The sequence below is a fragment of the Callorhinchus milii genome, unplaced genomic scaffold (genome assembly GCF_018977255.1).
Source record: "Callorhinchus milii isolate IMCB2004 unplaced genomic scaffold, IMCB_Cmil_1.0 Scaffold5, whole genome shotgun sequence".
NCBI classification, from domain to species: Eukaryota; Metazoa; Chordata; class Chondrichthyes; order Chimaeriformes; family Callorhinchidae; genus Callorhinchus; species Callorhinchus milii.
The window spans coordinates 32105295-32120446 of record NW_024704746.1 but is presented as its reverse complement, the minus strand read 5'-3'; the positions used below and the strand labels follow the sequence as shown (position 1 = coordinate 32120446).

Here is a 15152-nt window from a genome sequence, read left to right as displayed (position 1 = left end):
GGTTTATTTTTGCTCTTCGGGATAAGGGATGTTGGTTCAGAATAATGAAACTTTTCTCACCACATATCCGCATCAAGTTTTGCAGGTCAAGTGGAGCACAACTAACTGCAGATTTGATGCTACCACTGTGGTACTTGCTCCAATGATGTGCCTTAACCCCAATCTCAAGGGTAGGCCTTCAGTACTAGTGCGATTGTACTTCTCACATCAGCTATAACGTGATAATAATCTTTGCATTTGATTTAGTGCCTTTCACATCAAGAGGCACCTCATCAGGATGTATTGTATAAATGGAGTGACTGTGTGTTTTGTGAGCCTGGTTTATAGAAAATCGGACGGGTGCAAATTGATCAGTGCCACTGATACCATAAATGAGTGGGTCATTTTATGGGTTAGTTTGTCCTGAGAGCTTGACCCTTTATCAACTGGGTTGACTTGAGACTGCACAAAGTATTTTTTAGTGAAGAGAAAAGAGACTTTCCTCCAACGAGGTGTGCTTGCATTTGAACGAAGGTTGTAGTAAGGAAAGGACACTACGCCAATTCACTGTATCACCTACTTATCTTGGTTATGCAATTAATGTGTTGTTTAGGAGTTTTCATAGTTGTTTGAGGTTTAATTATACACAAAACGGACAGCAAACAGCAGATTAGAATTTCAATAAATACAGAGTGTATTAATGGTTCTGCCAAACAAGTACCTGGGGCGATTTAAAGACTTCCAACTCTACACTCAGCGGGGTTGGGAGGAAGATTCATTTGCTCTCACTGCCAGCTTGGTTGTGATGTTTCAGTATTAATAACTCAGTAAAATGAGCAAGTGTTCCCGCACCGGTGATTCAATCCCACCATTACCTTTCAGCTTTATAAAATGTTTTGCCTTGACTGGAAGAAATCTGCCAAGATAAATCGAAAGGAGAACACAGGAGTTTCTGGGGGGTTTTTAAGCAACAGTTTGTGAAAGCAATGATGGTGTGTTGATTGACACTAAGACAAAGTGCACCAAAGAATTTTACCTGCAGTGGCAACATTGCTCTTTCACAAAATTAGACGGTTAATGGTTTTCCACTGGCATTGTTTAAGAAACATCAATTCTTTCCAAACTTCACAATAGATCTGCATCATTTGTCCCAGACAGAAATGAAGGCAGTCACTCACCTCACTTTCTCCAGTGGCAATGCTTACATTACGCAATAGATCCATACATTGAGACTGCAGGTTGAAATGTCTGCTTTGTACGGTGCACGTCTCATTTTTGACAACACTGCAGGTTTTGTGCTGACGGTCAGTGACTGAAAAGAGGGTCACAGGGTCAAAGTTCTGTGGTGAACAAATGTGGGTTCAAAGTATCTGTGATAAACTAAACATTCTACTAGTCCCCACGGGAACCTTGTTTCATCCATTAACTTGCACAAGTGTCGTAAGTAGACCATGTGCTGTACAAAAAAGGGTTTTGGCAGATGCAAAATTGACCTAACTGAAATAATGACAATACGTTAGCAATACTTTGTCAGATAAATTCAGATTCAACAAGACATGGGTTGATTTTCAGTTAATACTCGGGTTCTCACTTTATTCCTTTTCCTATTGCCTATCATATATGTCATTTAAAGAGTATGTCTGTGCCTCACAAATCCATGCTAGGGCCAATGCTGTTTATACTGTGCAGAAATGATATGGAATTGGGAATAGAAACCAAGCGATCTAAGTTTGCTGATATTGCTAATTGGGAAAGGTGGGGCAGAGGCAGTTGCAGATAATGGGGAACAGTGTTGCCAAATGTGGATAAACTAGGGAGTTGGGCAGACAAGTGGCAAATGTCAATTAATGTGAACAAATGTCAGGAAAGGAATTTGGGAGTAGAAGTAAACAATATCCATCAACGCAGTGTGAATTATGTCACTGTTTGCTAAAGCATTCAATTTTGGGCTATGAGAGGCAGATTAATGCTGGATTATTTAATATTTTGTTTTTAAAAATGTTAGGATCATCCGGAAGGACTACAATGCTCCTTTCCATAACTGTTCATTTCTATGCTCTTATCCAGGCAGCTTTTTTTTTAACAGGGCTGAATCTCTGCTGCTAATGTAGGTATTTATAAGACAAGTGAAATGGCAGCCCTCCGCACTGACAATTGTGGTTGTAAGATTCACTCCACTACTGACAGTAGTGGGTATGGGGATCACTCTACAATTAACAGATAATTATAAGGTTCACTCTGGAGTCACATTGGTAGTTATAAGCTTCTTTGTTCTATCACTCACTAAAAGAAGAAAAGTAATATCATATTAAATTAAAAATCAAATTGCTGCCTTGGCATTTATATACACGTAACAAGCACTGGGAACGCCACCCTGTGGTAGCTTTGATAAATAACTGTTTGAACTATGTATTTTACGCTTAATCTCCTCTCGGATGAGGAACAAGATGAATATATATTTATAAGCAACTTTTGAATATCTGCTGTTTTGATTAGGTCAGAAAGATGCATTGCATCTGCCGACTTCCTCTTGTGTGTTGCTCAATGCTGAGGTCCACACACTTATTCAAAACTGTGGTCTGTAGAAAGTCCCCATTATCTGTTGGTTTTATGTTTGAACATCTGTTTGGAAAACTGATGGTGAAAAGGATCATTCAATGTAGACAATAGGGTCTAATTTGAGATATTTCTTTATGGGATTCCTTAATAACTGAAAGTCCATCACACAGATTCACAAGAATGCTGCTCTGAAACACTAGATGGTAGGTTATAAGGTTCACTCTACACTGACAGTAATGGATATAAGATTCACTCCACAACTGATAGAGGTAGTTGTAAGGTTCCCTTCTGTGTGCTTCACTGTTTCTAAGTCGACAGACCAGCGTAGTGACCTCCTTCCAGTCCATGGATCCTGGTCCGCTGGGAGTTCTTTCCAACAGTCAGGAGGGGGATGGTGTGACATAGCTTCCATTTTTTTCTCCCCTTCAGCCCAGTGGGGAAGTGTTCAGTGTTCAGCAGTCACCCTTTGCCTCCTTCGGCTCCGATGACATGGTGAACTGGGTAACTCATCAGGTGCGAAATGTCTTGGCCTGATTGCTGCTACAGCACTGTCTTACCCTGCACTCAGTTCTCATTAAACACACAGTTACAAGTATTTACTGTTAGCAATGAGATGAGTATACAGTGTAAAAGTGTGAAGCACTGATGTATGTGCACTTCGACTGTTGGTGGTGTGAAGCTTGTTGCTGTGCTCGGTTATCCTGACGTTTTTGAAATACTGTTTTGTTGCCATTTATTTTCAATTCACTCTTTGAGTTGTAATAAACGAAAGCTCCTTGAACAGTCAGCTTCAAACAGGTAGCAATGTTTGTTAAGATTATAGAGCACCTTGTAGCATCTGTGATTGGTGCATATGCTGTCGATGTATGATTTTTATTCTGAGCTCGTACCTGAGTAACAGCATCTTTTCAATGCTGAATGATTTCTCTCCTTGAATTTTGCAGTCCATGGATCATCGTTATCACTGGTATCAAGCACTTCATCTCTCTACTCCACAGTAAGTATCACTGCCAGCTACAGATAACCCGCAATTAATCTGTATTTTGATTCTTTCACTGTTACAGCAGATTAGCCAACTAACCTGAGGAACCCAAATCCCCATTTTTCCCTATTGCACTGATATGATGTGAAATAACCTAAAGAAATGGAGCTGGCTGGGGACAGTTCAAAGGCATTAATGAACTGGCAGTAAGAGCTGTGAAACAACAGCAGTAGATGAACCATGTTAATGCCAGGTTATGTGAATCTTATTGAATGTGTGCACACATGCGTGCATGTACTGCTCCACCAAATTAAGCATATGATTGAAGATTGAAGGACAAGGTCTAAGGTGAGGGTTATAGGTCATTCCTGCAGTCCTTTAGTTAGCAAGACACATATACACAGCCCCATTATTCTTGCTCAAACATATTTCAAAGCTATTATTTAATCCCCCTATGTTTGTGGTCCATTGTCTTATCTGTCACCTGCCCATTATTTAGTGTCTACTATCACATCCATTAATTTCATTATGCTTCAGTAGGTATTGATAATTGACTTTCTATCATCTTGCTTTTGATTCCCCCTAAATTTGGTAACTGGTTACAGTATTGAATGATGCAGCAAGGAAAGAGAACATTCAAACCAACTTATCTGTGCCAGACTATGTTGGGCTCAGTATACAACAACAACTTGCATTTATGCATTAGTGCCCTTCACCGAAGTTAATGTCTCAGAGTGTTTCACAAAAATGGTATTGGATGCCAAGCAAGGGAGGAAGGGGAGGGGGCATGTGCCCACATATGGCAAGCCTGTCCACTGTAGACCAGCATGTTGAGACTAAACCAAGCACAAAATGGAAGGAAACTGGTCATTTACTCTTTATCATTGAGACTGCAGCATTGCTAGATAGTACTGAGCAGCTAAAAGATGAAATCTGTTCATAAATTACTTTCTCTTCCATTTCCTCACAACGAATATATTTTCAACATCTCACCACTGCTTTTTGAATGGTTTTCAAAATACATGTTATTTTGGAGGGGGCAGGAGAAAGGTTAAAATCTTCCCTTGGTACTTACAACGTGAATTAATTCTCAATGAACCAAGCTGAAACAACCTTGACTATTTACAGATTTAAGGTGGATCATTTGCTGCTGTGTCGAAAATTAGCTAGGGTTGTCTTGGGTTTTGTGGCGTGAAGTGTGTTCACCATCTTTCCGATATTGAGTAAGCTTGAATCGCAGGCACCATTGAGTTAGCTGATTTCAGCGGATGAGTAGATTGGGATTTGCAATTGGCCTTTACAGAGGGGAAAAAATCAGCCAGAGTTCTTGCTCCTGAACATTACCCAGTGTCTCCTGCTGGAAAGTGCACATCTATGAATATTAGAAGAGATGGGAGTGGACTTGGATGTAATATTCCCTGGAGTTGAACTGCCCTCCGGCAAATGGCCACTCATGTGAAAAACAGCCATTTGGCTGAGGACATCTAGTATCCAAGAAAATACACCCCATCAAAAAGAGCCCAAACCTTCAGGGAGAAAAGGAGAGTAAGCTGGCAAAACAAAAAAGAAACTGCTTGTTAAACACTGCCTCATGAAGACCATACTTCTTCAAATCCCAGCCTTTCGTGTCAGCTGAACTTTTGTACTTCTCCAAGTAACTAATGAGGTGCCAGTTCATTCCAATTGCATTTGACTGTTGGAACATTTGAGTCTCCAGCACATTAAAAATACCTCAGCTCGTGCTTATAGCCACCACTTTGTTTTTTTAGTTACCGAGTTTGATGGACGCTTGCTACATGTTCTATGTTTGCTGAACAAAGTCAACCACATTGGGGTGACGGAAATGACTTGATACATCGTCTCTCGTTGCCCTGCTTTTTATTTACCCTGAATTCTGTGCTGACGTGGGGGTGCGGGTGGGGCGAGAGGTTAGAGTTTGTTCAGCTTTGCGGTAATTAATCAAAAGACGATGTACATGTGGAAACATCAAACAAAAGAGGGATTTCTTTTTCAAAAAAAACAGCAATACATGTGCAACAATCGTGCATTGTTCCATTGCGGTCATGACAGCCAGCCTAAGCCCATTTCAGATGGTTACGGTTCATATCACTCATTTTCTTCATTATAGAGGCACAGCATGAGGAGAAATGTGAGAGCCCTTGTAGAGGCTTTTTTTCCACAGCACAGTCCAAGAAACTGAAATTTGCCTTCAAAGTTGCCCTTGTTCCCACATGTCGTTTTTTTAAAAAAAAAACATTTTTTTTGACAGATCTCTTTTTTTAAATTATTACTTCCAGCTTTTTCTTCTTTCTTTAATGGATTGGCTTAGAATATTCACCCAGCTAAAGGAGCCGGGGTATGTTTTTACCTTTCTATTTGAACATTGGGAACAAAACAATGTGACTGTTTAACAGCCATCGACACTCTCTTGATTGACATCAAAGGGTGTTTGACACAGGAAACCAATGGGGTCACTCGATAATGGACAGAGTGTTTGAGATTGGAAATGCCAAAGTACTGGCTCGCTCTGCACGGCTTCTAAAATCCATTTCAAATTAATTCAAGTAATATTCGTTTCTATTTGATATCTTTCAGTCTGCATAGTTATACTTGGCAGTATTATAGTTAGAAAACCCTGGCTTCTTTTTTTACTTTAGAACTATAATTTTTACTTTAAAGGAATCGATTTAAATGTCAGATGAAAGCTCTCTAAGCTACAGTAAGGGAAATTTGGTCAATTCTTTGTTATTTAAACATCTCTCTTGTTTGAGTTTTCCATGTGCACATCATCTGATTTAATTACTGCAAAGCTGAACAAACTCTTTTCCCAGAAAGTAAAGCAATGTGGAAAAAAAATACAGCAAACCCATTTCTCATCTCTCTCAAGTGGCTGGGACTCGCAGTACTGTGTAAATCAATCGTATGTAAAAAAAGGTCATGTTAATTCTCCACGCTTGCTGACGTATCAGCTCAGTTGTTTCCAGAAATCACTCTGTATTGTTAGAAGTAAAAACCTTTAATAATAATAATCCTTGCATTTGATATAGCGCTTTTCACGTCTTCTAGGCGTCTCAAGGCGCTTCACAGAATATACTGTAAAGTGAAATTAACTGTATATTTGTGGGCGAAACGTGGCAGCCAATTGCGCACAGCAGTGTCCCATAAACAATCTTGGATTGAAAATGACCAATTCATTATTGTTTTTTATTTTGGAGGGATTATTATTAGGCGTGTGGAGTAAGGAAACTTGCCCAAGGTTTCGCCCTGCCTGGATTTGAACCCAGGTGTCTCGCTTGCAAAGCGAGTGCTCTAACCACTGAGACTTTATTGATGTCTTATGGAGCATCACCATTCTGCAGTTGTAATAATAATCCTTGCATTTGATATAGCGCCTTATCACGTCTTCGAGGCGTCTCAAAGCGCTTCACAGATTATACTGTGGGTGAAACGCAGCAGCCAGTTGCGCACAGCAGTGTCCCACAAACAGTCGTGGATTGAAGATGCCATTTTGGTGCAAGAGTCATCACTGCAAGGGGCAAAGCTCTCACAATCTGTGCTGTAAGGCTCCAGTCACTATGTGGTGCGAGACTCTAGTCACTGTGTGGTGCATGATAGATTTATGATTAATATCACATCAAATATTGTAATGTTATAAATCCCTCCACCCCCCCCCCCCCCCCCCACAGTGTTTTGTTTCTGTAACGAAACAACTAAACCATATCTGGAATATGATGCCTGAAATAAAGAATAAACTTCTTCCCATTAAAGTTCCTCTAAAATGCTGGTTGCATCACGTGACTTTGCTAAACTTTCGCTGCAAACTGCGGGTTTGACAGCCACTGGAGAGTAAAGGATGTACATGTACAGTGTGAGAGGCAATATCTCTAAACCATAATCACCGTACAAGTGGTGCTCATTCTTTAACCAGTGTCTTCAACTAGCACATTCATACCTCAGACTGAACAGGTCGCTAAAACTGTAAGATTAATGTAGCAAAGATTTCCTTTTGGTCCATATGCTTTTCAAAATGGGATGAAATGGTTTGAAAGTTTACTTGAATACGAAAGCCTTGTGCAGCAGAAGCACCTGGCACATCTGGTTTAAACAAAGCACGCAGATTTCTTCTTCATTGCTGCTGGTTTAATTCTAGATTTTGTGTTGTTTTTAGGCGGAAGAGAAAGCACATTCAGAGGTAAGAAATTCAAACCATATTGAAGATACGTGTATGATGATAGTATAATAATAGTAATAATCCTTGCATTCGATATAACGCCTTTCACATTTTCAAATGGCAAGACATCTCTGAACGCTTCACTGGATTTATTGTAAAATGTAGCAAATGTATTTTGTAGGTGTCAAGCCAATTTAGGCGCAGCAATGTCTCACAAATGGCAGTGAAATGAATCAAATGATGTGTGTGTTCTATTGTTAGAAGGCATCTTGAACTCAGTTACTTAGCAAGTACAGCAACATCCTCGGCGCTCTGAATAGCTGACACCACTAGTATTACTTGTAGTATTTTGTAGCTAAACCATGGCCATGACAATCTTATGAGCCAGAAGTGGGTCGCTTTCGTCGTCGAAAAGATTTCTAAAAATCAAAAGAATCTGAAAAAAAATAAACAAAACACAAAATACTGCAGATACCGGATATCTGAAAACAAGAACAGAAGTCACTGGGAACACTCAGCAGGTCAGGTAGCATCTGTGGAGAAAGGAAAGTGAGTCAACCTTTCGGATCCATGACCCTTCGTCAGAACTGGGGCATGTTAGGATGGAGAGGCATTTAGGGGCTAAGAGAGAGGGGGGAGGCAGGGCAAGTGAGACAAAGGAGAAAACAGGGTAGAGGGAAGGGGATGATGAGTTAAAGAGGTGTTAATGATGCAAAACAAATGGGTGGATTGTGACAAAGCAGGGGTATAGAGGTGTTAATATTGCAGAACCAAGTGGGGGACGGAAATTGCAATAAAGCAGGTAGACCAAAGAGAGAAAAGGTGTGTCTAGGATCAAGATGATGTGGTAATGGTCACAGAAGAAGGGGAGAGGTAAGGTGAGTGTTATGGTCTGAAATTATTGAAATCACTATGGAGGGCAGAGGGCTGTGAGGTCCCCAGCAGATAAACGAGGTGCTGTTCCTTGAGCTTGTGCTGTGGCTCATTGGAACAGCGTAGGAGACCGTGGATGAAGAGGTCAGAGTGCGAGTGGGAGGGAGAGTTGAAATGGTAAGAACCCGGAAGCTCAGATTCGTGCTTGCGGCAGAACGGAGGTGTTAGACAAATCAGTCGCCCAATCTGCGTTTCGTCGCCCAAAGTAGAGGAGACAACATCGTGAGCAGCGAATGCAGTAAACTACATTGGTGGTAGTACATGTAAATCATTGTCTCAATTGAAATCTTTGTTTCGGTCCCTAGACAGTGGTATTGGAGGAGATGAAAGGGCAGGTATTACACCTACTGCACTGGCATGGGAAGGTGCCGGTGGGGAGGAGAAGAACTGTTGGTAGTGATGGAGGAATGAACCAGGGAGTCACGGAGGGAACGATCCCTTTGGAATGCTGAGAGGGGAGGGAAAGATATGCTTAGTGGCTGGATCATGCTGGAGGTGCTGGAAATGGCGGAGAATTATTTTTTGGATGTTGAGGCTGGTCGGGTGGAAAATGAGGACGGTTCTGGGAAGAGGGGGAAGGGGTGAGAGCCCCTGAAAAAAAATAAAGATTGATATCATCCATCAAAAAAAAACTCAAAAAAACCCCTAAAGATATGTAAAACTACACATGGAATTTGATTTTGATGTTGGTAGATGTGCCTGAGCAACATGCAGTAAATTCGGCTGTATTACATGCCTTAATTTTATGCATTGTTCAAACATGGTTTGCTTTTCTTATAAAATAGCAAATTCGAAAGCTGAGGAGAGAACTGGACGCATCCCATGAGAAAGTTGCGACTCTCACATCTCAACTGTCAGCCAATGTAAGTGCTCTGTTTCCTCTGACTGAATATTGCATATTTAAATAAATCAAGATGTTCCGAGACATTTCGGTATTCTTCTGAATTGCTATTACAAATGGTTCAGCTGTCAGCATCGTTTATAAACAACAGAATGTTGGAGGAGAGTTCCAGAGGGAGGGGACAAAATGGCTGGAAACTGGCCCGCAGATAAGCGTGAACTATGTGCTTATTTCCAGCATGGAATGGAATAAAATGTGATTCTTGTTAATACTCTTCCATTTATCATGAAAATATACTAAAGAATGCGGAGCCCTTGGCAGAGGATTTTTCAGTTGTGCAGCATCTATCATCTTGTAATGTGATTTTCTCTTTAAATACCTATTATAACTCTCCATTTGGTGGACTTCTCTTTGTCCCTGCTCTCTCTGCCTCTGTCAGTTGAAGGAAAGCCTTTCTACTTGCCAACAAGCCTGATGGCTGCCAACCTTGCAGCTTATGAATTTTTTTAATTGCTTCCAAGCCACGACTGAAGAAGTGAATCACAAGCTAATTAAAGAATGAAGGATTGAAACATCGATTTATCTCAGACATTGCTTTCCCCCAAATGCCCCCCTCTTCATATGTCCATTCACATGGGGACAGGACCTTTAAATATTGACCCAATACAGTTGTTTAGAGCAGCCACACAAATGTTAAAAAAAATCTAATTAGCTGCTGCAAAAAGAAGGATTATATCTGTATTGATAGCGACCTTTTAAACAATGGAGTCATTAGAGGTAATCTTAACGAGAGACAATAATAATCCTTGCATTTGATATTGCTTCTTGTCACGTTATTGAGATGTCTTAAAGTTCTTCACAGGATTCTGCTGTGAAGTGTAGCGACTGCTTTTGGAGGCAAGTGCGGCCGCCAATTTGTACACAGCAATGTCCCAAAAACAGTCATGGAGTGAATGACCAATTTTATTTGGGGATTGTTGGCCAGGACACTGGGAGAAACACCTTTCTCTTTCTCGACTATTTCTGTGGGTTCTTTAACATCCACCTGAACTGGGGGATGGACCTCGGTTTAACCTCTTATCTGAAGGACAGCACATCCAACAATGCAGTGTTCCTCCACATTGCATTGGCGTGCCATCTTAGACTTAGAGTTCAAAGTCTGAACTCACAGACGTGGAGTTTGAAACCACAACTTTCTGACTCAGAGACAAGAGAGCTACCGACTGAGCCACGCTGACACCTAAACCCATATTGAATGTTCCAAGGCGTATATCTGACATTTTGAGCTTAATACTTAATATTCATACTTATCAACCACTGCACTGATGACCTGTATTTGTAATGGATTGGTTACTAACTGCACTAGTTCCTTTTGAATTCTCGTATCGGGGGCTTGTATCTGCTCCTCACATCTCAGTGTGATAACATTATCTGTGGATAGCAACCGAATGCTAAGATGTAATGCATAGGTATTGAGGACAAAGGCCATGATAATGCGTCCAGTGCTTGCCTTCTTGTTTACAGAATTGAATGCTATTGTAGGATAGCTAAATGGAGTTCTCTCAGTTATACTTTGTCATTTTTGGAGGAGAAGCCAGCCCACAGGCCTCCCAGAACACTCTTTGAAGCTCGCTGGCAGCCGTGAATGTGAATGGGATTAGACTTTGGGATTTTCTCTATCCTCGTGAGAATCCCAAATCGGAGACTGGAACGGTGTCAGTTGTGCTGAATTTTGATCCCTTTTCCCAAGTGGACTTTGTTGTTTTACATGACGATTTTTACTAATGACTCTGTCTGGGTAGAAATCTCTAGCTAATGCGCCTCATAGGACACCAAATCTATAAGCGAGGCAGCATTATATGGAGGCGGGTGTGTTATATAATGGGACTCCCCTATTCAACTACAGGAATTAAAATAGAAGTGGAACTTCAGCAAGAATATAATAACCCCAGTAATTTGATTGCAAAAGAAGCGATTACAGAGACAATTAGTGAAAGAATAATATCCAGGTTAATAAGATTAATCAAAGTTGAGGGTCCACCAGCATTGATATCAATCCTTCTGACTTTGCCACAGATGTGTGCTCCAACTCTTCCACATACCCTAAACTCCAGTGTTCAAAATCATCTCCAAGTGTTGACTACATTTTCCAGAATAGTCTAATCTATTGTCTTTACTTGGACCTGGGCACATCTTAGTTTTGCAGTCATGCTTCAGTGCTGTCCTAAATCTTTGAAGAGAAATAATATTTTGTTCTGAATCAGAGGAATGTTTCAAGAACTTGGAAAGAAAGAAGAGAAGAGATAAATCAAACCTAATAGATCGTACACGAGGAAAAAGTGTTTTTATAAAAGAAAGCTTAGAATGTGTGATGTGATACCCACAAATCTATGCAAACATTTGCTGAGCAATTTGTTATTGACTTTTCTTTTTTAATTCTGCTTGACTTTTATTCAATATTGTTCAATGAAGCAGCCAAATATTATGATCTGCAATGTTTCAAATTTTTTTTATATGGTACGTTTTTTCCTTCCAAAATGTATGTGGAATGTATCATTTCCAAGTTACTATCCAGCCTGTAATAACACACTTTGCTATAACATTATTTTGTTTGTAACACAATATGAATCACTTGCATTTGCTCTGCTCAGTTTACATGCACCAGCTGATTCCCACACAAACAAAGGCCTACTTCCTACTTTTGTTTGTGGGACACTGTTGTGCGCAATTGGCTGCCGTGTTTCACACACAAAATACACAGTCAATCCACATTACAGTATATTTTGTGAAGCGCTTTGAGATGTCTCAATGACGACGTAATAAGGCGCTGTATCAACTGAAAGGATTATTATTATCATTATTGTACATGCACAGAAAGTGACAGCTGAGGCAACCCAATGATCCGGGAGTCGACAATTGTTTTGTGTGGGAAGCGCAGTGTGGCGGAGCTGGCCAAACCCACCTGAGAATGGTGAAACTGGCTGTCATAGTCCTATTTGAAGGCAGGTTGGGATTTTATGGATCTCAGCCATAGTTTTCTTACGAGACACCATTGTCAGAGTTGATTCCTATGATGAAAATTGATAGACAGGTAAGAATAATAATAATAATCCTTGCATTTGGTACAGCGCTTTTCACGTCGTGAGGACGTCCCAAAGCGCTTCACAGAACACACTGTAAAGTGAATTGACTGTATATTTGTGGGCGAGCGCGGCAGCCAATTGCGCACAGCAATGTCCCACAAACAGTCGTAGATTGAAAATGACCAATTTTACTATGTTGTTTTTGGTTTTGGAGGGATTATTATTAGGCGTGTGGACAGAAGATAATTTATGAACAAAGTGCACGCTTATTTGATCATCCTTATTTACATATTTTAATTGGTTACACAGTTGCATATTTAATTAGTCACAGAAAGAAACTAAAGCACACTTATTAAAGGATAAGTATCCCTGATTTTGACAGAACCCCCTTATGCAACTGGTGTGCCAGTGATTCTTATTCTCCAAAGATTCGTTCTACACATTCAATTGATCTAATTGAAGCCTGCTTTCAAGAGCTGGATGAAGTTAAAAAAAAGTACACAATGTTTATTTAGCAAGGTGAAGTGTCACTCAAACCTCATTTACTGGTGGAACCTGGAATGAAGTGGTTTATGCAGATGCCTTCAAACTTCCGGTGATTTTACTGCTGCATATTCATGCAAAAACACTTCCTTTAATATTTCAAATTCAACATTGTTTTGAAGTGAAAGATGAGTTCAGTTGCATCAGGAAGGCAGCGCAAGAGGACGCAGACTCTCCTTGATGGTTGCGAAGGACACTTTGAGGTCCTACACCAGTAAATATCGACACCAAATGTATTGGCTGGAACAGGATAAAACGGCGGTAACAACTTGCATTTATGTAACGCTCTTCACGTAGGGTAATGTAGAGTTCGATGCTGGAAAAGGGGGAAAGGGGGAGGTGGTCAAAGGCACGAGGTAGTTTTTGAGGCAGGACTTGAAGACAGAAACAAAGAGAGGTGGTGAGATGGAGGGTAGGGAGGTTCCAGAGGCTGCAAGGAAAGGTGGCTGAGTCTAGGACACTGCATCCATTTATGATGATGTATTGGGACAATTGTATTGGTAGGTATTCTGGAAGAATGGGCTAAAGGGTCTTCTTCATTACAAGCTACTCTTATGATTTCATGATTTCTTGTGATTATTCTGCAGGGCTCTTTTGTCTCCTACACCATTTTGATTTTTTTTCCCCCATTTTATTTCTTGTAAAGGTCAATTTTGCACTGAGCTATTTTGCAACGACTTTTTCAGCTTCTAAATGTGTATATCCGGCTGTGATCAGTGTATCTGGCTGGGTCACCTTGGTGAGGGCCCACAGGGAATAGGAACAGGGCTTGCTGTGCTTTCAGCCAGGATTCTCTCTATTTTACCAACCCACATGTGGAGCTATTTTACTCCGCTGAATAAAAATTAATGAGGCAAGTTATATCTACATGCCACTATATACAGCAGCATTTTGATGAGGAAACCGTTGTTTCCAGAGTGAAAGACGATGGATGCGAAGCTGCTTGCTTTTTTTTCTTTAAATAATAATAATTATACGCTTTGCATCTCATACAGTACCTCATTAGGTCTTTGAGACATCTGAAAGAGCTTCAAAGAATATATTGTAAAGTGAATTGACTGTATATTTTGTGGGCGAAACATAAAGGGGCATATAATCCCTTATCAAGTCTTCGAGACGTCTCAAAGTGCTTCACAGAATATGCTGTAAAGTGAATTTACTGTATATTTTACCTTTTTTTTAGGAAAAAACATTACCTTTAAGATATGCAATGCTAATACTCCACTCTTGATAGAAATTTACATCATGGTGAATGTGAAAGGTGCACATGATGGCATTTAAGCATCTTGTGAATACAGACTCAGCTTCATTTTACTGATGAATCTGCAAAAGAAACATAGTGCAGAAAATGGCAGCGAGAATACTTTACTGGAAATGTCTGTCACTCTTACAGTGTTTGTGCCCCAAAATATAGAACTTTTCTGGCAACATGCAAAGTTCAGGTCTTGTAGCGTAGTGTTCTAGGGGATTCTTCCTTGTTTTTCCCAACAACGTTACAGAACACACTACTGTTCTTTTTGTTCTTTTGGTCTCCACTGTCAGGAAGATAATGTACACTTATTCAGTACAAGAGCTTTTCAATCGGTGTCCATTCTGCTCACCAGACACATACACAATCACACACACACACACAAGCTCTCCAGTATTATTGTGTCAGACACGATGCTTGTTTGAAGTTGACTCAGCGAGTATTAATTTTCAGTCGTACAAAATTCCAATTTCTCCCATCATAGCTAAAAGAATAAATCTGAAACCTGGGAGCCAATTAGTTGAGCAGATTCTGGAGGATAATCCGTCCAACCAGTAGTCTCCTCTTGTGACTGACATCAATTCCATCCTTATTTGACGATTTTTCAGCAATGACTTCCCACAGACTCCTACAAACTAGGCTGGTTATCTTCAATGAAGCTACTGAACGCAGCTCACAGTATCCCAGTAGTTGCACGATGCCCCTGGAAAGTGCAGCATGTTCTGTGGCTAACACCTTTGTATGGCCATCGCTAAACCATTATCCCGCTGCAAGTGTGCAAGATAACAGCAGGATACAGTCAGCAAAACCAA

General features: G+C 40.4%; 1 protein-coding gene across 2 annotated transcripts in view; it reads left to right on the top strand.

Annotated features, from left to right (window-relative positions):
- nav3 (neuron navigator 3) overlaps positions 1-15152 on the top strand; it is a 128813-nt gene that overhangs the window by 90871 nt on the left and 22790 nt on the right. For both annotated transcript variants that reach the window (XM_042334937.1, XM_042334938.1), the window contains 3 exons: positions 3483-3535; positions 7689-7712; positions 9410-9487. In XM_042334937.1, coding sequence (XP_042190871.1) covers positions 3483-3535; positions 7689-7712; positions 9410-9487 — 155 coding nt within the window. The remainder of the gene's footprint in view (positions 1-3482; positions 3536-7688; positions 7713-9409; positions 9488-15152) is intronic.